At 48.3% G+C, this 23,371-nt stretch overlaps 1 protein-coding gene across 1 annotated transcript in view; it reads left to right on the forward strand.

The window, feature by feature from the left end:
• LOC149370920 (uncharacterized) overlaps positions 1-2,612 on the forward strand; it is a 71,876-nt gene extending 69,264 nt beyond the window's left edge. Inside the window, exon 26 of the mRNA XM_089563744.1 lies at positions 49-2,612. Within this exon, the coding sequence (XP_089419870.1) occupies positions 49-507 (459 nt within the window). The 3' untranslated portion in view covers positions 508-2,612. The remainder of the gene's footprint in view (positions 1-48) is intronic.
• Positions 2,613-23,371: the final 20,759 nt, after the last annotated feature.

Consider the following 23,371-nt stretch of genomic DNA (forward strand, 5'->3'; position numbering starts at 1 on the left):
ACCCAACCAATGGCAATGATGTTGATGAAACCTTTGCTTTATTTGCAGCCTCAGCAGCAGCAGCCTCAGCAGCAGCAGCAGCAGCAGCAGGCACAGTACTACCAACAGCAGGCCTACATGCAACAACAGCGTCAGTACGCACGGGCGCAGCCCCAGTACGCTCAGCAGCAGCAGCAAGCCCAGTACCAGCGGGCACAGGCAGCACAGCAGCAAACAAGGACAGGGCTGCCGCAGGGCACCGAAATCTACAGGAAAGCATACAACTATGCCGTGCAGCGTGGTACTGGGGCAAACATGGCCCACCAGTATGCCTTGAACCAGCAGAGAGTGGCGTACCAGCAATTTGTGAGGCAGTTTGGAGCCACCATGCAGCCTACATCCGTGCCTGTGATCTCGGAAGTGGACGATGACACACACGCTGCAGGCTCGTCCACTGCAGCGGCAGGAGCGGGAGAAACGCGACAGCCGTCGACGTCATCAGTGGTCATCACCGAGGTGATAGACTGAAGCCGAGTAATGCCGTTTGACTTGCCGGCATATGCATAACTGCCTGTGTGTGTGTGTACCTGTGTGTGTGGGTGCCATCGTTCAAGGAGGAGCTCTTCTGGCTCTCTGAGCTTGTGTCAGCGTCTTGTGATTTCGGAGGTGACTGAAGTTGCTGCATTTTTAATGGACACAGCTGGCGTCATTGTTACAGGGCCCGGGCAACGTTAGCTGTAAACACCTTGACCAAGTGCATTGGGCACTGTGTTTTTTTTTATTATTATTGCATCCCTGTTGCACTAAGTTGGCACAGAGTCATGTATAAGTTGCTGTGTAAGAAAGTGTTTCTGCAGGTCTGTGATTGAAGTATAAATGGCATCTCAAACTATACATCTTTTAAGGTATACTCCTTTCGTGAAGTTATGATCATATATATATGCTTATATATGTCCATGCTGTTCATATGAGGTTGAAAGGCATTTCGAGGGTGCAATTAAGGGCCCTTTTGGTGGTTGTCTAAAGCGGTGGGCAACATTGTTATGGTGGCACTGCTAAGACAGCGTGTCCCACGCACTTAGTTGCTTTGTTACTGTATTGTGTGCACATTTAATTGCTTGCACCTGAAGAACGGAAGTGTTGTTTATGCTTGCATACACTGCACAGTTCTTTGTAGCGTTTGTTTAGTTCCTGTTCCCATTTTTTTTTTCTCCGGCATTCTAAAAAGTGTTCCATCTGTGAAATTTGAGCCAAGGTTCATAAGAAAAATGTTATTAAGGAAAATTTAACAGAAGGCAGTATTAATGGTAGCAGCTTACTCACCTAGGGAGTATTTTTGTTTGGCAAAGCCTGCTTCTGTACGTCTGAAGATACACGAGTTTCCCAGTGTAAAATTTTTTAGACTGTCAGAAGAAATTCTAGGTAGCACAAATACTGGCAAGACTGCTTTAATATTTGGGCTCTTTCGCACATACCAAAGCTCTGGAAATGGGAGGCATATGAGATTACAAGTGTTTGTGCACACTCGTAGTGAATTCAGCTGTGCCAATTCTGTGGTCAAAGCAACAGTGAATCAGCAAGCACCTTCAAACCAGGTGGAAGACTGGGCCCACGTTGCACACTTTAATTCTTGCGTGCTTTAGTTACGACATGTAAAAGCACTTTGAATAAATCTGCTTTTTTGATGCTGGGCTACTTCAGGTTTCTGTGCATCTAATTGAAACTTTGCTTGTACTTCCTGTGATACAAGAGGCAATTTGGTTAAATCTGGTCATAAATTATTTTAGACACACAAAAATACTTGTACTGTGTGGCTGCCACCAATACTGTTTGTCATTGTTGTGTACTTTGCCAGTCCTTTGCTAGCATGGGCGGAAGTACATGACACACCCTGTATTGTATTCTTTTATTTTCATTTGAGCATGAAGATTTTATGCTGCAAGTTTAGGAAATGTGAATTCAAACTCTCTTTGCATCTATATACAGAGTTCCACTAAGTCTAGATCTATGCTTTCCATAATTTTACGAACATTATCTATTACACTCCTTGCCTCATTTTTTTATTTTAGTTATAAATGACTTTTGTATTCTGTGCGTTTGTAAGCAATGTATCCTCCCTTTTTTATCACGGTTTCTGCTGTAGGGGAATGTCTGCTTGTAAATATCCTGGTGAAGCCACAGAGTATCACCATTTGATGACATGTAGCCATCGTTTTTAATAAAGATCATCTTGTGAGGCTTAGGCTGACAGCTGGGTCTGCACAGTATGCTTGTTGCAGTGTTGAGAAACCTTTTTGTTTTTTTTTTGTTTAGAAACGAAAGAGAAGTATGAAAGTTGTATTTCTTTTTTTTTACTATTATTCAAAAGAAAACTTGTGTTTTATTTCTGATTGACACGGCTTGTGAGATGAGTGCAGTGCGAGCTCTGTTCAGCTTACATTTTTAACAGCTGAAAACTGCAATTGGAAGCTTTTATTGCAGAAGCCTAGCTGTTTGACTTTTACTTCGTTAAGCGATTTACGTTCCTGTGTTTGTGTGACTGATGCAAGCAAGCATGTATATGTTTTTAGGTCGAGCACGCAGTACTTTGTACGAATGGATCAATGGATCAATAAAGTACCATGAGTATCGCAGAGGGCAGCATTTCTTTAACTTATGAAGACCAATTTCGTTCAGGGACCGATGCGGCAGTGATGCATCTTGTATATTGCATATTTTCGGGCTAGCTTTTATGGCTAAGTTACTAAAGGTTGCTTATCTGCCTCTATTTTATATCTGTTGCCAACCGGTGGCCCTTGCAAACATCAGTGTGTTTCTCACAGATGTTGATGGGTGTCTGGCAGCATGGGAAATTATTGATCTAGTGTGAAACAGTGACTCACGCTGTTAAAAAGATTTTCAGTATTCTCAACTGTCATGCATCATCTAAGTTCTAAAGTATATGTGAGGGAACAAAACGCGCGTCTACTTAGAACTTGGAGGTGATAACAAGCCACCAAACTGTTTTATCAAGGATGGGCTGTGCCACAGTGAAGGATTTTAAAAGCCTTGCTGGCAGATTACTTACCAAGTATCGTTAAGGACATCTGCGGGCACACACTCGATTAGCCGTAATCGACATCGCGCTACGACACACTCATGGAGGAAGGAAAGAACTAGTTTTCCTTCCTCCATGGACACACTAGAAGCAGTGTTGTCGGTAACGCGTTACTTTTTTCGGTAACTTAGTAGCGTACTCGTTACCATTTCGGAACTGTAACGGGTAACGTACTTACGTTAACATTTTTCGGCAACGTGAGGTGTCACGTTACTGGTTCCCTCCGCCTCTTTTTCAAAAAAAAAAATGACGAAAATGATGTTACAAATAAATAAAATCTACCGGTGTTCTCGACGACCCTTGTTGCGGCTCGTATGCATGCCAAAAACACCTGCCCTTGACGACGCACTCAATTAAAAAAAAAAGCACGAAAACACAGTCACACACTTGTCTTCACCCCCAAACCACTCCTCACACAACTCTAAAGAGTGGACGCATGCCGATCCACCAATGGACCATTTGCAGCAGTCAGTTTCTGCTAAGCTTGTTTTCCAACCAAAAAATCTCGTTCCCAGGCGACACTCTCGCATTCTTGGTTGAAGCAGTTCCCTCTTCTGAGCAAACTCAGGAATGTCGCCAGTTTACTTCAAGATGGCCCCAAGAGAGCCGCCGAAAGAGTACAATGGTACAGCACAGAAAAGGGGATTGTAGTCAACCGGCTGTTTCTACCAGCAACTGCGGCTACGTTTCTGGTTATTGAGTTCCTAAGCGAGCGAAGCTGATCTTGAACACCTTGTCGTAAACACTCGCATTTTTGCGATAATTATGCAGGTTCAATTAAAAAAATTGTTTATGTGCGCAAATATATTTTTTCCGGAACTATGACATCTAAGCATTACTTTATTGCTACACAATTTCCGCGTAATTTCGTAAGCAGAAGCACATTTGTTGAGTTCAGCTGTTTTCTTTGTGAAGTTGGAATTATATGAAGTATGAGCTTTATAAAGTTGTTATGTTGAGTTCTTACAGCGAAAAAGCACTGATTAAAATTTATGGCCATGGAGTAACGGCAAAGTAACATGCGATACTTTTTTTCGGTAACGGTAATGGTAACGCGTAACCTTTTTTTGTAGGTAACGTAGGGCGGTAACGCGTTCTTTTTTTTTTTTTTAGTGTAACGAGTAACGTATTTATATAGAAGACGCGGAGGAGACAGAAGATTTTTATAAAGCACGATCTGCTAAAAGTCCGCTTTCAAGTGGTGCCGATTGTGCATGCGCTGTTAAACATTTGCGGGAGCCATGGAAAAGAAGCGAAGCCTGAAAATAAAGAGAAAAAAAGTAGGCCCCACGTGACAGCTCGTGGTGGGTTTTAGGGTCAGTTTGTGGCCCTCGCGTGGGGCTGACTTTGGAGAGCTCGGCTTGAATAGGCAGGCTTCATTATTTAACGCTCCCTCGATCTTACCTCCATGGCGGGTGCACTCTTTCGTAAACACAGTTTGGTCAATGCGGTGCATCGCGCAATCCCTGAACTCTCTAGCCCATGGAGCTTTGCTTCCTCCATGCTCTAGACATACCAGTAAGATAAAGCTCATTCCATGAAGGTTCATCCAAAGGAAAATCTGTTACAGCTAGCCGCCTATTACTGTGCCTGGACATATGCTATTGAGGCTGGTTGCCACTCCCTTTCCCAAACAGGTGCGCGATTGCCTTGGTACAGCGTGTGTAATGTGCCAGGAGATGGCGCTGGTGTCGGGATCCTTTGCACCAACCGTCGTTTGCTTCCGTCGCGAACATGCAGCCCAACTCTCTGCAAGTTTGACGTTCATGCAGAGGTGGAACAGCTGGCATTTTGATACAGACGTGATTTTCTTCATGATGCACCAAATTAAACTGACCCAAACTGCTGCAAAGGCCAGGCACACATGCCCGACGAGCTGTTATATGCCCAGTAGGTTGCGTATACGGGTGGCTGGTTCTTGTAGCAGTCTGTGAATATTCGAGCTTTTGAATAGTTTGCGAATACAGCTGTTGCTGTTCGATTCGATGCGCACCGCTCTTTAATTATTCGATTCATCTGAGTCTCGTGAGTATTATGAAGTTGCATAATTTCTCGTTTATCGAACTCGCTGCCTGCATCTCGCACTTGTAACACCAGTTAATAACTAAATGTTGCTCTCCATTCGTATAATTGTCAGCCATCGCGTTGAAAAAGCGCATGCGCATAATTCTAAGCCTTGCATGAAACCAATGCGTTGACGGCCATCAAGAGCCGGTGCAGCTGGTGCTGCGCGCTTGCGGGTCGGGAAACGATACAGCGCCACGCGGCACATCATAGCGTCGGCCCACTACGTCATCGACGGGTGGCGGAAGGCCTATATTAGTACCGGTTATCGGCCATCCGATAACGAACGTCCTTCGGACATACTCCGAATCTCCGGTGCGTATGTCCGGATATGGACGTCCGTAGGCATGCCCTACGGACATCCCCACCTGGCACTGGAGATTCGGATCTTAATCGTACGTACCACGGATATCCGTGGTTGACTGCATGGGGAGGACAGCAGAACGCGTGCGCACCTGAGGTCGGTTCGCGGTGACAACTCTTTCTTCCTATACAATTTTCGTATTTTTTAAAAACTATTTTAAGCCACAGGGGACAAGAAAAATGTTGGTGACAAAAGAAAACCCCTGGTTCCAGCCTGCGCAGCTGCGTCTCGTACAGCGTGACTCCTGTGATGCATCCCACGGCGTACGTAATGTCGCAGTTCCCTCTGTGAAGCCTATGGGTTAGATGCACTCGCTTCCTTCTACATGTCTGCTCTCTCGTTCTGCACAGCCATCTTTGGCATTGGAAACGGGCTTTGTCCTCGCCTAGCCTCACGTCCAGGAACCTATGCGGTGCGCCTCGGCCAGTGTCTTGTGAGGTACAGGGTGTGTCAAGTGTTCCCGGGCCACAGAATCTGCTGTTCAGCAGTATATTCTGGCACTTACTATACGTACCTTTGTGAAGTAAAACTCTAGTTTGGGCGAGTTGGTTCACTTTGAAAGAAAAACTGGTTATGGCGCAAGAAACGAAGGCACGGAAGGCACACAAAAGACAGGATCGACGCCAACTTGCAAGTTGACGTCGGTACTGTCTTTTGTGTGCCTCCCGTGCCCTCGTTTCTTGCGCCATAACCAGTTTTTTCTGACCTTTGTGAAGCTACCACGGTTCTCCCAGGTGGGAATGGTAATTCTACCCCTTACAAAGACTTCGACGTCCAAATGGTGTCGCAGATGCCCTTCTACATGGCTCAAAAGCATGCCTAGTAAGTAGGAACTTTTGACGTACCCTGTACCCACTGACCAGTGCAGGGCGGCTGTGAAGGGGAAACTTTGCGTTGCACTGAGCGGTGCAAAGCGGCGGGGAAAGGGCAGCACTGAAACGTGCGAGCGCAGAATTTGGTTCGTAGCATGACCTCAGTTATGAACTGTATCGCTAAACACTGGCCAAACATGGCGCTTTCGTTACTTTTCCACAGGCTAGCTCTTCAAAATCCGAATTCGTGACAAGCATATACGAGAGAAGCGGTGGCAGTCCTAACATCTGGTTTATTGTGAGGCTTGAAAAACTTGCAACCGCAGCGATATATTTCGGGACATACGAGTTAGTTTTAACAAAGGTTTCCAGTGTTCTTGCTTCTGAGTTGGTACAAAATTCTGATGTTACTGCTCCGCAAGAATCATATTGGCGCGAATGATTTTCGTCTTTGCCTTTCGCTTTTTCGCTTCGCTATAGCCGGCTATGGATGGGCTTATCATTTGGTTTTGCTAGGCAGGAATTAAGTGCCTCGAAAAGTCATGACCACGCGCTACTGCTGCACGGGGTTTTTAGACGACTGTCGTTCTTCCATGCCCCTTATCCCGAATGTTCCGTTCTTCGACGACATCCAAGTCATCGAACACGCTTAATTGTTGCTATCGCCGCCGCAGAGTTGCTCAGTTCCTCGTGGGAGAATTCAGTCCCATAAAAAGTTCGTTTCGGTGCGACGTCAGTCTGCTCGTCTAGAGCTGGGGTGGTATTCTCCCGGTGTCGCCTTTTGCGACATGTCGCCTTCGCTCTTCGCTCATTGGCTCGAGCCGCGGTGAGGGCGGCGTGACGACACGGATCCGCCTTCCTGATACGTCATCGTGACGTCGCCCCAATTTACTAAGCTTAGTCATAGAGTAACATAAAAGTAAAGAGCGGACACTCGAGCCCTTTCGCGGCCGAGTTCGGCGCTTCCCCGTTTCCGCCAGATGGCACTGAACGTGCAAATAAAAAAAAGAAAAAGAGTACGGTCTTGGCATATCTTGGCTTGCAGTGACGTGCGCTGCGCGCCTACGGCCGCAGTTACGTCAGCAACAGCGGCGTTTTTTAAGTGCGTCAAGCCAACGGGCAAGCACGCCCAGGCGGCAGTGTGCGACGGACCGACGGTGTGAGGGGCTGTATTTTTTTGCGGCGTCTGCAAGCTTCGTGGGCACGTCCGTTTTGTGTACTGCTGTGGTGCTGCGACGGTTGTTTCTTCCACCCCGTGAACTGTCCAACAAGAAGCTGCAGCTGTCGGCCTTAAAGGCGGCGGCGGCGGCTCTTCCTAAGCACTTCCAAAGAGGCAACAAAGCTGCGTCAAGGGCAGATGCCCACCGCCAGGTTTTGACAGTAGAGCCTCCAAGATTCCTGTTTAAGCCTATCATCTCTGAGGCCAGTGCGTTTCCCCGGGTCCGCTAGGTGCGCTGTGCACAAAAGTCGGCCGCTGGGGCCTACGGGAGTGTCCGCTCTTTACTTCTATATTACTCTATGGCTTAGTCGAACAACGGAATGCGCTGAAGCGGTTCGTGCGGGCGACGGGCTAGGAAATTGATACTAGACTAAGAACGAAAACCACGCAAAGGACGATACACAGGGAAGAAGTAGACAGGACGAGCGCGGACTTTGCAACTGTTTATTGAAACACATCTTCCTTCCATCACCAACCTTGCGCATGTGCAACAAGCAAACTCTATCTTATCGAGTTCAAGAACTTCAGTTCCTTCTTGTACAGATGGGCCGAAGCCTCGCTTACACACTTTTCGGGCCCATATCTATCAATCTGCCAGGCTTCGATGACCTCACGTGTTTTCTGGTCTTTGGCCCTTCCGGCGTGCATTTATTGTCACAAGAAAGACAGTGTTTTGGCAAATGCATGCCGCTGTGAGAGCCCAACGAAGTTTTATGTTCTTGTAGGCGCTTATTAATGCAGCGTCCCGTTTGTCCCAAGTAAAACAATCAAACTGTTTGTTTGTTTGTTTGTTTGTTTGTTTGTTTGTTTGTTTGTTTGTTTGTTTATGGGGTTTAACGTCCCAAAGCGACTAAGGCTATGAGAGACGCCGTAGTGGAGGGCTCCGGAAATTTCGACCACCTGGAGTTCTTTAACGTGCACTGACATCGCACAGTAACGGGACTCTAGAATTTCTCCTCCAAAGAAATTCAACCACCGTGGCCGGGATCGAACCCGTGTCTTTCGGGTCAGCACCCGAGCACCATAACCACTGAGCCACCGCGGCGGCGCACAAAACTCTGAGCCACTGCGGTGGCTGCTTTGAGACGCATTCCTTGGTCTCCTCCATTGTTATCGACGACCTCTCAGTTAAATTGTTGCACGGGCCCTGATCATTTCTTCAGCGCGGTAAAAAGCAGGCACGAAACTCTGAGCCACTGCGGTGGCTGCTTTTTACCGCGCTGAAGAAATGATCAGGCGCCCGTGCAACAATTTAACTGAGAGGCCGTCGATAACAATGGAGACCAAGGAATGCGTCTCATTTCCTCTCGCGTAGCATGCAGAAAGAATTGGCAAGGAGAGCAACAGACGAGTTGCCCGAATGTTGTTTGCCCTAACAGCAGGGCTCTCATGAGGAACCAGCCAGAACAGAGAGGGAACGATGAGTATCGTCTCGCGCCGTTCCAAGAACGCCTCGAAATGGTTTTTTAAGTACGGCCTTTTCTGCGCTACCAGTGTTCCGCGCAGACTGCATTTACGTCGATGGGTTTATGCTTTTGCTGATGACACCGTTGAAACGCCGCGCCGGAAACGGCGATAGTTACCTGGGTGTGGTCGGTCCACTTGTCGCGTCTTCCGGAGACGAGCGCTTAGGTGCGAGATCGCGTTCCCCGTTGCGACAAAAAATGTGTGCAGTGATGGCGAAGTCTAGGCGCTCTGCAGGGCTCCACCATTCAGGGAAGGGACGTAGATCTCGCGTTCAACCGCTGTGTGCTGTGTCATTCACCACTGGTCACTGCTTTTCTTTTAGCCGGTAGCTTTCTTATGCCATTTTCATAACAGCTTTTTCTCAATAACTCGAAATCAAAGCGGATCGAAAAATAGTTCGCTTTGAGCGTGGCCTTTAATTTAATACTCTTGACGTTGGTAAGACCAGAGGGTAAGTTCGAATAAACCGGAAATTCGAGTTCAGCGAGTTAGAATTGCCAAGATTTGACTGTTCGAGTTGAGAGCGCACGTTTTTCATTTCCCTAATTGGTTTATTAAATATATATGGCGCTTCGCGCTGCGTGAGCAGGCCGCCGCAAATAAAAGGACCGTTTGAATGTGCAGCGGCTCGGCCTAGCCTGGTCACTCTTGTGCCTTCCGTAGTGCTGCGCGGAACAGTCGGAGTATGCGTGGCTTCAAGGTTCCGTGGTGCTGCCGTCCACGCGAGGGGTATACGTGCTGCGCTCGTTTCATAGCGCACACTTTGTGGAAGTGGCGACTGGGCCGGAAAGAATGTACTAATAGTTTTTTTTTTTTTTTGCGCGCCCGCGACGGCTTGCTAGGAATGCTGCTGAAGGCGCTAAATTATAAGCCTAGAGCGCGTAAACTGTGTCAGTGGCGCCAATGTTTCCATGGCGGTGAGACAGGTCTCGACGCTTTCTGCGAGACGATCCACGGTGCGCAAAAAACAAGGAAGAAGAGAAATGGCACGAAATTCGATCTTTATAAACGAACGCATATGTCTGCGCAAGTTAATTTCTGTATTCAGAAATGCGCCGCAGACGAGTATACAAGACAAGTCGCACACATAGTATTGCAGACGAGGTTTTACGTATCAAATGTGTTGGAAGAAACTAACGAAGTCTATTCAGGCGAGCTGACTCTACACGAAAGAACGACGCGAATATGTGTGGTTGTCATTCGTGTCGTTATAACAATTACGAATGCGTTAATAGAGCTATTCAAAACGTTGCTAAGCGATGGTCGCGCCACTGCTGGTCGGTTTGCTCAGTACACCCGGGTGCTGAGCCGACCGTGCCGACTGCTCGCCGGGTGTGCTTATTTCCCCGACGTTTTCATTGTATTAGTATTAATATATTAGCAGCGTCCGCTGCCGATGCTCTGTGACACAAACTTCGGGGCATCTCCAGCAGCAATTTTTTTTTAGGTGAATGTTGGAACAATAAAAAAAAAAACTCGCCGTAGACACGATTTACTTGTCCCAAACTCGGCAGGCAGCACGACCGAGAGAGCAGTGTTTAATTACCTTTCGTGTTGACAGGCCACTCGTTATTCCTATCTTATATTTTTCTTTCAAAAAAAATATTCCAAGCAATCGGCGCGTCATCATAATTTGTCAGACGTTCACTACCAGTTGCGTTTAGGTATAGGCAATGAAATAGGCTGGTTGTTGTGTAACACTGTTAATAGTTCACTTCCGTTGTATACAATGATGCATATTTTCGTGGCGCTTAATTTTTCAGGTTATTTTCATGCGTACTGAGTGCAAGGTAAAATTGCGGCGCATGGGCGGGAAGCACAGGACAACATTATGCAGGACTCAATGAATGAAACACGTGCAGTGCTTGTTAGTGGTTGCACTGAATATTGCTGCGCGTTTACCGATAAAAGCGCTTAGGCTTTATGCAGCGTAGAATTTATCGAAGGCGAACCGCTCGCTTTATCGCGTTTCATGCATTTACGACTGCATACATGCTGTGAAATGAGTCGTCGTCACTAGTGCATCTTGTATGCCGTAACGGCTAATGCCGCTGTGGTTATCTAGTAGAACTGCGCATTCCGAAAAGAAAATTTAGTGAATTCGGCCAATGATGCGATATACCGAGTGTTTGGCCGAAGACGTTCTTCAATTAAAAAACAAAACAAAAATAGGCCTATTGTGTTAGTAGAGCGCTTTATTTCGGCATAGCATTGACAGCTGTGTAGCGCATCTCTAGAAAGGCGTCTAATGGCGATCAATGCCATTCCCGTTCTTTCTCAGCCTCGAAAACACTTCAGATACAAGTGCGTTTGCAGAGAACAGACTGGCTAGTTTATTTCCACACTTTTTTTTTTTTTTCAGGAAATATAGTGATCATAAATACGCGGAGTCATCAAATATGCGAAAGCCAAATAAGGCACAAAGAAAAAAGCCCAACTAAGAATAAAATAGGGGCGGGGGGGTGCGTTTTATAGTTGCTTGATTTCAGGTGGTCGGTTTTATCTTCAACTTGCATGCGTCTTGGTTTCTGTTCAGTGCCTGCTATTATCTCCGCATACTTATCCACACATGCGCACGCTCTTGCCATGAGAACGTATACCTTTGATTATGCAGATACACCAAATATTAGATTAGTACAGCTTGACGCAAGGGCCTTCCGAAACCCAACTCTCATTTCCCGGATGGCCTGACATTCGCGTAGTTATACCGAGTCATTTGTCAAGCGAGAGGGAAAAACAACGCTGTCTTCCTCTGGCCCTACGCGCATTACATTGACGGCTCGAAAGCGGCGGGCGCCACTTATACGTCTCTGTCGAACGTCCGAGCGCGAAATAGAATTAAATGTAGAAACCTAGGCTTATCTGCAGTCAAATCGACCACCGCCATGGCTTCGTCGGCGGCGGGTGTGCGTATCTGCGGCCGGGATCTCCCCGCGCGTGGTTACGCGGCGGTCGACTTGGAAAGGGGTCGGGGAAACTGACGTGATGTGGCTTTAATTGGAAAATCGAGCGCCAGATGTCGCGCTCTTCCCCTTAGATAGACACTGTCAGGTTGAAGCCGCGAGGGCCTGAGCGTCACCCGTAAGTCTTCTGTGGATTCCAAGGAAATAATAAGCTTTCGTATGCCGTGTAGCGAAATCTGTCGCAGAGGTAGTTTCGCCCTTATCTAGTCTAATAGCACCATAACTGCGCCACTTGTTCGTTTTGATAAACTAGTGTGCTCTTGTTAAGTGCATAGTCGCATTAAGTTGGTCGTGAAGTCGAAATTCTGTAGCGGTCACCCTGTTATTTTGCGCGCCGATAGAAGCGTCGGAAAGCCTATACAGCAGGAGACAGAACGACGCTACAGTGAGCTATACCCCACCGCAAATCACCTCTTAGCGGTAGTGAATAAAATGAAAGAATAGTAATGATGCGCAAGCACCAATTAAGGAATGCCTCTAATGAAGTTCTGGTTTCTGCACTTCAAATGTTTGACAATATATCATATCTCCCCCTAGCCACCGCGAGGGCACAGTGGTTATCGCACTCGGCTGCTGACCCGAAAAACGCGGGTTCGATCCCGGCCGTGGCGGTAGAATTTCGATGGAGGCGAAATTCTAGAGGCCCGTGTACTGTCCGATGTCAGTGCACGTTAAAGAACCCAAGGTGGTCGAAATTTCCGGAGCCCTTCACTACAGCGTCCCTCATAGCCTGAGTCGCTTTGGGACGTCAAACCCCCATAAACTCAACTAACTTCTTGGAGACGCGTATATAACGTCAGTGATGAACTGAAAACAGCCGGCTGATAGTTCGTGTGGTTTCGAGGGAGTTGCCGACGTTACGAGCTCGTCTCTTTTGTTGCGAAAGCAACACTACGCGAGTCGCCGAGCCATTTCGCGGAGCTGACGAAAGGCCATACTGCGCATGCGCGAGGAGCAGTGACGTCACACGGCGCACAGTTGGCGCGCTGCCGCCGTCGCTGCACGGGTGACTCAGAGGTGCCGCCGCCGCGCTCGCCAGTTGCGCATGCGTAGTAGCGGCGCATAGCTAGCGTGCCGGGCCGCCGCCGCCTCTCTCTCTCTCCTCGTTGCTTTCGCAATCCTCCAGGTTTAACCAGAGCTAAACCATTGATAATTTTTTTCCAAGAGGCTTAATTCTACACCGCTGCTTCGCAAAGCTGTATCGCCGTGCACAGTACGCTCGAAGGCGCCACTTGTGAAGCACTGTACAGATATGCTATCGCATCCAATGACACGAGCAGCGATGGAACTAAAGACGCCGGAAACTGTGCTGGCGCAGTAGTTGTGGCGGAAAAGTGAAAGCGGATAAGAATGGCGAGATATTCGCCGCTCATGGTATCTTTCTTCCTTAGGAGCAGCAGATAAGTGCCCACTGCAGAATTAGGCTCGCTGCGCCACTGGTAGGTAGTTTATGATGAGTTTAAAAGTTTCGGTAAGCGCAGAAAAAGACACGGTTCGCGTTTTGTGCTCGAAAGGTGGTTTATCATTCGTCATGGGAATCATACTGTCGGACCCTGCATAACGTGGTGCTCCAATCGAGAAAGGGAGAGTTTGGCTGACAGCACATGCACGCACGGAGGAAGCGGTGGTTCGAGCTCTGTGCACAACTTCGCAACAATGCAAGGAGCAGGCGTTTTGAGTTCTTCGTGTACACGGTGAAAAGGTCTACGTATAAGAGCCACTATGCTTTCGCCGTAACTTTTAAAAAAGTTGCTTGTGCGTACCGTACGTAGATTATCATAAACAATGCGGTTGATTAAAAAAAAACGAAGAGACATGACTGCCCCTTATGAAGGGCAAGTACGTCTATAACAGTGAAACGGTCACCAGTGAGTTCCGAGAGTTTTTTTGTGAGACGCGCCGCGGCGAGCTCTTTCCTGCTCACAGCTTAGTAGGTCTTCGGCAAGTCTGCTGATTGGACGAGTTGGTACTGATTCATCTTAAAACCAGCCAGAAAACGCAACACAGGAAACGAGAACAGGGCAGAGAATGGACTATCATTTCTTGGATCAAATTTCATTAGATAGCCTCAGTCCTGTTTTGTTCTCATTCCCTGTGTTGTTTATTTTGGCTGGTTTTAAAATATGTTGGTAGGTATTGTGATCCAGAGGCTTCTATTCCCAGCGGGATTATAGTAGAGTTGTGAACAAAATGAGAGGGAACAAAGCTTGAGCATTAATTTATTGATTAACCCCTAATTATGTGTGACAAGCACAGCTTTTTCCGTTTTCCAACTTGTTTTCCTCTTGGCCTGTAATACCCAAAAGTCACTCTCAAATTGATGTAGTCGAGGGTTTGACGGCATACCGTCTGGTCAGGAATCATGGTGATGAGGATTGCTGGTCACTGGCCAAAGTCAATAAAAAAGACGTTTCGGGAGCGCTACGGCTACCTTGTTCACTATGAAGCAATCGGCGCACGGATCCTCGGGAGCGCTACGGCTACCTTGTTCACTATGAAGCAATCGGAGCACGGATCCGTGCGCCGATTGCTTCATAGTGAACAAGGTAGCCGTAGCGCTCCCGAAACGTCTTTTTTATTGACTTTGGCCAGTGACCAGCAATCCTCATCACTCTCAAATTTAGTAGAGAAGTAATCAAAAATTTTCTATTTTCTGCAAAAAGTGTGTTCTCTCTCACAATAGCTCACGACTGTACTTGGCTTCGGTTCCCCTGTTTTGCGTGTTTCCCCGGCGCGACAAACAAATCCTGGGCGACAGACTCCTCGACTTCACAAAGGCATTTGTAAACTGATCGGGCATGGAATTAAGATGACGTGAATGTGAACTGGCAGTTAAGGGCTCCTCGCCTCGGTAAAACTTGAACTTTCATCTACGCTGCGGAGGAAGAAAACGCGTAAAAACAGAGAAGTGCATATATCTCAACGGGGGACAGCGAAGGAAAACACCGGCGGGAACGCGACCCGTTGCCGTCGCAGCAGCGCCAAAGGAGGCGACGGGGCCCCTTGGCCAAATAAACTTGTCTCCTCCCCCGCTCTGCGTTGCCAGTGGTATACGATCAAGACTTGTCACATCCCGTCCGATCAGGCTGCGCCTCGCAGTTGGTGCTTTGCTCTGCCTAACCCTATGGTGGCGAGGCAGTATGTATAAAACTGTTGCCGGACGTATAAGACCTATACGTGACTGCAGCCTCGCAGGTGTAGGCCAGTCAGGGCAATTCTTGAATGCAAAAGAAGCTTCGCGAGTTTCGGCCCGTAGTCAGCTGGCGCCATCTCTGTAGCGTGCCGAGCACTGCACGGTTCTTTGGTGCGAGACTCCGCGCTCGCGACGGGCCCACGTGTCGTTTGAAAGTGGAAAGCGATAGTGTTTGCAGGTGGCTGGGCTTCCGGACTTGTAGTCGCGGCCCTCTTTGGGAGCTTCTGCTTTATTTGTTGCCGTGCTGTTTTGAGTCGTTGACCCTTCTTTTGAGTTCGCTTCGGCGATGAGTGCTAGGTTTCTCCACATTCAGAGCGACTCCGGAATTGTGGAGTGAACATTTCCCGCGAAGGCTCCACGTCTACAAGGGCGTCGCAAGCTGCCGTTTCATATGTCGCCGGCACTGCTCCGCCCGATGTAGATGGGAGCATTCTCCTGTATCAAATATTGCGCCGAGTGAGCCAACCACAGGGTGGGGCGTTATAAGGCCATAGTCGCAAACGTGCTAATTAGCGTGTGAGACACTTTTAGGGAAGTTATTCCAGGGACGCAGGATGCAACTAGCAAACCTGTGACTTCGGGAAAGAGACAAGCATGCAGCCATATAGTTCGTCGGTTAGGCCGAGAATAGTACCGAAGACATGTACTGCACAGTTTGTCAACATCGCTACAGGATGTATAGCCTGGTACCAGCTTCTGTACGTCTTTAGCTTCTGTAGGTCTGTACGTGTGTTGCAGCGGCGCATAATACGCTGGCTGGCTGGTTTGTTCTCGGCGACAACAAACTGCGACTCCTATTGGGCCTCAGAAAGAAAAAGAAAAAAAGTAATGTGAGGGCCTCAATTACGAATATGGTAACTGGCACATGATGCTTTGCAGCGGCTGAATTGTCTGTGCTGATGTATAGGAAACCTACATGCCTCCGATCGGGAAACGCTTTTTGTTTCGAAAGGTCTGCGTAGACCTCGGGTATAGACATGAGAGTACTAAATTTCTGCCTGAAATAAGGCTCGTACGTCTGGCGCCGCTGTAATGGACGACCTCGTGGCCCGGACAGTCGAAAATGCAGACTTCAGAGTACTTTTGCTGCGACGAAAGTTGAGTCTGTCTCAAAAGAACGTAGTTGCGATTACATGTATAAACGGCCGCGATGCTTGCTGAATGCATATCGCGGAAACTCGGAACGATCATCAAAGCAGCACCGTCTTGAGCAACCACATGCATTTCGCCAAACACGTGTGCATAAACGAGGTCAAAGGGGACATGTTCCCATAACAGACATGGAGGTAATTAATTTTCTGTAATGAGGTTACATTAATTAAATTACATTTCCCAGTAATTTGTAATGTAATTTGTTAATTTTCTGGGCTGATAATTTAGCAATGCAATGAATTACTTCGAAGCAGTAATTTCACGGTCGAAGTTTTCATTCACTATCGAAATTACTTTTGCTGATTAATGAGTCCATATGCTGCTCCTTGTATCGGCCATGCCAGAAAAATGTGCGGTCAGCAATAGTTAGCACTCCAGCGAAGCGGCGCCCGCGGACCAGGGGCGATGTGCCTTCATGAAGAGTCTATGGGACTGCTACGCATCTTCCAGCACTGCATACAGTTGCACAGACGTACCGCAGGGCCACCAGGAGACTCCCATGCCGATAGCATGACATATTGCACCTACGCACAGACGCACTGCGAGTGCTCGAGAGAGTCCTTCCCTCTAGACTGCTACATTTAAATTGTGCATTTGCGGCAGAGACAAGTAGTCTCAACTAACATCTAGGAAACTTGGTCGTGAGTTTTCGGGAAAACTAGCTTCCGTGGCCGGATATGAAGCCTTCTCTTCAACTCAAGGACAACACAAGCGACAGCGTCACCGCGACATGCTATTTATTGCCATCAACATATGCCTCCACAACGAGTCATTGAACAGCAGATTTGGTAGCCTGTCTCTGCCTTGGCGCATTTCCGGGACGATGAGCGTGAACAAGACGTCTATGCATTCTCGCTGTTTACGCGTTCGACAAATTCTTCAAAGTCAAAAAGATGAGACCATATTACGCATTGAACGATGAACTTCCGACTGAAAGGTGATGCGAGCAATTATATAAATTTTGCGATTAAGTTGACGTCATCTGAGTCAGCAAAGCGGCTAGGGCTACCATTCTTCAAAGAGGGGCAGAATTTCCCACACCCACTTTGAAGCTCAGCTGAGGTGCAAAGTTAATCTTTTTGTAGGAGCTATGACCAATGCACAACTTTATGCGTCGAAATTATAAAGCAATTTAAAAGTAATTTTCATTACTTTTGGGGAGTAATTGTAATGTAATGTCGTTACTTTTTAATAGCAGTAATTTGTACTGTAATTTAATTACTTTTGCGAGATTTCTAGGAAGGTAAGTAGTCAGTCAATTATTTTTCAAGGGTAACTTGCCATGTATGCCGCATAATAGACATTAGGAAGACGGTGCGAATTTTTCTACCATATCAATTTCCCTGTCAGAAGGTGTGAACAGACGCTACAATGAACTTTGACACCCCTTTATGGAGAGACCTGTGCACGCCAATGCCTTTCGCAGACGGTTTCGCTGCCCTTGCAGTTCGAGCTGGCTACTGAGTTAGCAACTACGATGGTCGCAACAGTGTGATCTTTCCATCGTGGCCGACGGGCGAGAGCGGCATGAAGATAAGAAAGCCGGGGATAAGCTCTGTCGAGTGCGTCGAAGTTTTACCGATGGAGCCTTCATTGCTCACGGGAATGAATGAATTAATTAATTTATTGAAAAAGGAAAGGGCTCACAGCAGTTCAATGCAGCTTACATTACTCAGAATTTCTGTCCCATACGGAGGGGAAGGCGCATGGCAAAGGAATACAAAAATCCGCGTAAGCTCTGCTGAACTGCGTCTTGTCCCTGATTTTCCGCTCTATTCGGAGGCGCAGAAGTGACTGCGTGATAGCTGTACTGTCTGGGCAGTTTGACGATTGTATCAGTGTCAGCTCCACGCTCCTCGTTCAGGCCACGAGAAGCAGCTTTTCGAGAATTAGTGCTAGAGCTATGGGCATGAAATATGTATGCAGCATAAAAGAAGACAGCAGGCTAGATGCTATTGGGGCACGCATACACATTTGAGTTCCGAGTTTAAATCTAATTGTGAGTGTTCTTTCTTTATCTTCCATCCTATGTACAGGTGAGAAAGAAAGAGCTCAGTCGCTAGAATGCCTGTAATTTTCCAAGCGGTAAGGAGACCGGCTCAGTATTCGTCCTCACAAGTACATAGTGCACGATCTCGTTCTTCTGATGAGAGGCGACGGGTCAAATGTTAGTCGACGCTTCGCAACGTCTTCAATGGTCTAAAGAGTATGAAGACTCTGCGAGAGCCGTAAGACTGCGCGGAAATTTAGCTGAGACCGAATTTAAAATGGATGTCTAGAAAAACGCGTAACTAAAGACAATGGGAGCTCATCACCTTCGGTTTGCATTCCTTGAGCAGCTAGAAACGGGAGAACGAAACGAAACGCCAGTGACACGGTATCCGTGACTAACGCAGTCGCGGCCCACACCTCTGTCCACGCACGCGTTTTGCGGTGGGTCGCCGTTTCCGGGCCTAGACCGATCGAACTCGCTCAATCTCCCGGGCGGGCCTGTCTTCTCTCGGGATTGATTCGACCTGACACGCACTACAACAGTCAGCCTCAGCCGCCCTGGCGGCGGTGTCAGGCGCGCTTGATAGAGACACGGGGGGAAGGGGGGGGGGGGGTGGAGAGGGTAGCCGAGAGGGAGCTGCGCGCAGTTTGCTCTGCTCGGAATCGACTCGGCGCATCGGCGCGGCAATCTTCTTCGCTTACCCCTCCTTCCCCGCGGTGTGCACGCTCTTCCCATTCTCGTTCCCTCCGCTCCCTTCCCGCCCCTGCAGACAGTGTTTTCTGCAGGAAGAGCACGAGTTCACCTCGCGGGCGCCACCACTCTACGCCGACAGCGGCCACGCTGCCGGGGCTTTGAAACGGCGACGCTCTCAGGAAACACAACTCAAGGAGGGGGGAGCGAACGCCGGTGGCACCAAGCGTCCGAACGAGGTGGGGGCGGGATCCTCTGCAGCGTTTTCTTCGCGTGTAGTAAACCAACGCAACGTGCGCCTCTAGCCGAGTCCGTTTCCGGATCGCGTTTAGCGCTCGCGCGTAAACCTTTTATGTGGGCGGACGCGACGAAATGCCTTCGAGGGGGGGGGATACCGTCGGCAGTGGCGGAAGAAGGGCCTTGGAGGATCGAAGAGGAAACTGAACACCGCGTCGATGTAACAACGCCAGGGAGTGGGAAAAGAAAAACGACGGGATGCCAAGGAGAGAAAAACGGTTATTGCCGTCCGTGCGTCGGGAGGCCAGCGGACGACTGTGCGCGCTAATGAGCGGCTGGGCTGACCGCAGTCGTTTTAGCTGCGCTTGCCATGCACCAATCACTTCCAGCTGCCGCCTGCGTTGGGATATGCCTGTTTAGCTGGGACAGTCCTGCACCGACGGCTGCATGCGTTTGGAGTGACATCACGGATCCTGATCCGGCCTCTTAGTTTTCCTGTAAGGATTCTATGCAAAGTGGCTTTGCGATGCGTGCAAGAAAGCGGCCGCTGGTATTGGGTATGGGCCCGCTGTCCTGGTGTTGAGACGACCGCGAAATCGGCAAGATTTTCGCTGCAGTTCATTGGCTAATCCTCAACAAAGACTCCGCGGAAGCCTGTTTGAGAGTTACATTTTTTTAGCTTGTTTTGCACCGAGCTAAAACTGAGCGCAAAGGGACGAGGACGACAGAGAAACACAGTTACGACACAGAGGAGCGCAGGCCGAGACTGAAAGCCTGTGACTGTCAAGAGATTGCTTCATTTTGGTTTTTAGATTCTTTTCTCCCAGTTTGAACTCAATGCAGTAGTGAACAGACTGGCATGAAAAGTCTTTATTGGTTCACCACGGTAGAGAGAGATATAGAGAAGATATTTTACTTTTCATCTTATATCTGTATCTCTCTCATAGGGTGGAGCCCTTAGTTCCCGGCCCGATTGGCTCGCGCCACACCGCTTTCCAGCTGGATCAGCCGTCTGATGCTCCTAAGCGCAGTCTCCTAGGAAGAAGTTGTGGGTAAAGGAATAATACGGGGCTAGCCAGGAAAGTTTACCACTGCTGGTGCAGTGCTAAACTTTGGGCTTTGCTGCACATAAGGAACAAAAAGGGGGATTTTGAGCGGGGTGGAAAAGGTGAAGGGCATATAGCCAGGGGAAGGAATTAGTTTGTAGCTGCCGCTATGCGACGGCTTCGTTTCGTTTAAGGGAAGGGTATGGTGGAGGTTACGTATATCCTGCTATGTCTGAGCGTTGCGATGTTCAGTAACTGTGTTGATATTTCGCCTGTGTTGGACAGTTCTTGCGATGGAGCCTGCTAATCTTGCTCTCGGGCTATCGCATTAGGCTATGGGCTAGTTGGAGAAACATAATAAGCGGTGTCCAGCGCAGGATAAACAAGGTACCGTGTCTTGCTTTTCTTGCGCCTTGTTCCTCCCATGGTGCGCACCTCTAATTTGGTAGTTTGCAATGCTGCATCGTTACACGAACATAACTGTAAACGAGGGCAACGACAGACATTTTCGTATGTGCATCCGTCCTCATTCTTGCGTCAGTGTTGACAGAGCAGAGTTGCAGAAACCAAAGACGGACAGCAAGCTCTGTAAGTGAAACAGAGGAAATCCCGACTATATCTAACGCTTGTGTATAAATGACATGTCGCGAACGATACGAAACGCGCGGTTCCCAGTAAAAGCGAATAGTGTTTACGTATATCAGGTTACGTATATCCTGCTATGTCTGAGCGTTGCGATGTTCAGTAACTGTGTTGATGTTTCGCCTGTGTTGGACAGTTCTTGCGATGGAGCCTGCTAATCTTGCTCTCGGGCTATCGCATTAGGCTATGGGCTAGTTGGAGAAACATAATAAGCGGTGTCCAGCGCAGGATAAACAAGGTACCGTGTCTTGCTTTTCTTGCGCCTTGTTCCTCCCATGGTGCGCACCTCTAATTTGGTAGTTTGCAATGCTGCATCGTTACACGAACATAACTGTAAACGAGGGCAACGACAGACATTTTCGTATGTGCATCCGTCCTCATTCTTGCGTCAGTGTTGACAGAGCAGAGTTGCAGAAACCAAAGACGGACAGCAAGCTCTGTAAGTGAAACAGAGGAAATCCCGACTATATCTAACGCTTGTGTATAAATGACATGTCGCGAACGATACGAAACGCGCGGTTCCCAGTAAAAGCGAATAGTGTTTCTCCTTCGCAGCGGTATACACTGAGGCAATGTGACTGCCCAACGGCACGGCCAGCCCATTAGCGGCAGAGAAAAAGGCGCTCGCTCATCAAGCAGGGTGGCACAGTGGGTGCACGTTGAGCTCACTTGCCGACCCGTGTCGAGTCTGCGCGCGACCCGACACGCGAGCGTGCCGCAAGCGCTCGTGTGTCCGTGCTCTCCTCGTCGCGGAAGTGTCCTTTGCGCGCGCGACGTTTGCCGTCCCGTTGCCTCCACTCGTTCTCTCCCCCCCCCCCCCCCCCCCCAACACGGTCACCGAAGCCCACGCAACCACGCTGGCTAGTACACAGAGAGAAAGAGGCAGTCCTACGGATTTCACATAGCGTAGACAGCTATGCTAGCTGGTGGTTTGTAACACTGTGGCTCATCTTTAATTCCAGCGCACATAAAACACACGTACACAGGAAAAGTAGACACTATGGACAGAGGAGTACACCACCCAGCGTCCGTGGTGTCTATACTCTCCCTCTGCCCGTGTGCTATGTGTTCTCTGTAAAGAGGATTTGACAAAGCGCTTCCCAACCAAACTCGCAGGGCTCGTTCGCGTGCTATATCTTAATGGTGGACCGAGCACCGTTTTCGAGAGAGCCGTATTGGCTCGGCTGCGTATGAACAGCGTCGATGCGAAAGCCTTGTACGCTTGGTATCCCTTTTCTTGGAGGCGAAGGCAGGTGAAGAGTAAAGGTAAGCACCGCGCTCCCACTTGAAGACAGCGACAAGTTCGATGACGTAGCCTAAAATTCCCTATTTCAGGCCCTTTTTCCCTGAAACAACTTGAAAACTGCGTCAATTTGAATAAAGTAAGACAATTTCGGTTCTTCAGATTCCCTTAAACTCTGTAAAGGTTCCGTTTTCACCAAATTTTTGCCATCAAATTCCATGAAAGACGAAAAATTGCCCGTATGAAACATCACTGCTTGAAGACGATCATTCCGACTCACTGCTGTCGTGCTGGTGCTGACTGAACCCGAGGCGTCAACGGCGAGGCAGTCGGCGGATCTATGTTCTGAGGCAGGTGGTCAGAGCACACGTATAAACTCCCACGCGTACAAATGTAGTGTGGTATGTGACGTTTACCATACCGAAGCGGCATATGGGCTTTGAATAGCGCCGCGTAGTGGAGGGCTCCGGACTAATTTCGAGTATCTGGGGTTCTTTTAACATATGCGCTTGCATCGCACGGCGCACGGGGCCTTTTGTGTTTTGCCTGTATGCATCTAAATTCGGCCGCCGCGGCCGGGATTCAATTCCGCGGCCCTGACATACCCAGCAATTCTGGACAAAATCATTTTTTAAACGGGAAACCGTTTGTGAACGCAATTTTTTTCTTATAATGTCAGATTTCACAATAACAGTCAATATATCCGCAGATCACCCGACGGCAGTCTTGTTTGTTTTTTTTCTACTATTGGATTTGCAATTGCTAAAAGCTTTCCCCATTGATTTTCTACGGCAGTCTTAACTGCTCGATTCGATCGTTGGAACTTTAAAATAAAGATTTCACTACATGTCGGAATAATGGGCCATTATCTTCAATATTTCCATAACCATACCTTTCATTATTTCAGTATCAAAAATTTTTGTCCAAGAAAGCAGGACTTGATCAGTAGCCGAACGCCAAAGCCACTGAGCCACCGCGGCGAGCCGGAAAGGCGTGAGCATCCAGCGCAAGAAGTGATGCCATTTAACAGCCTATTTACACGGAGCCGCATAATCAGCCATCAGCGACGGCCAGCCTCATAGCATCCACCCTTTTAGAACGGTCGAATCAGCCTAATATTATAAATAAAGACAACCGTACTGGCTGCGACTTCTTTGCGCACATCCTTAGAATAATGTTGAAAGAGCCGCACCTCCGCTCCAGTAGAGCG

The sequence above is a fragment of the Amblyomma mixtum genome, chromosome 1 (genome assembly GCF_055824585.1).
Source record: "Amblyomma mixtum isolate Tamu chromosome 1, ASM5582458v1, whole genome shotgun sequence".
In the NCBI taxonomy this organism is placed as follows: Eukaryota; Metazoa; Arthropoda; class Arachnida; order Ixodida; family Ixodidae; genus Amblyomma; species Amblyomma mixtum.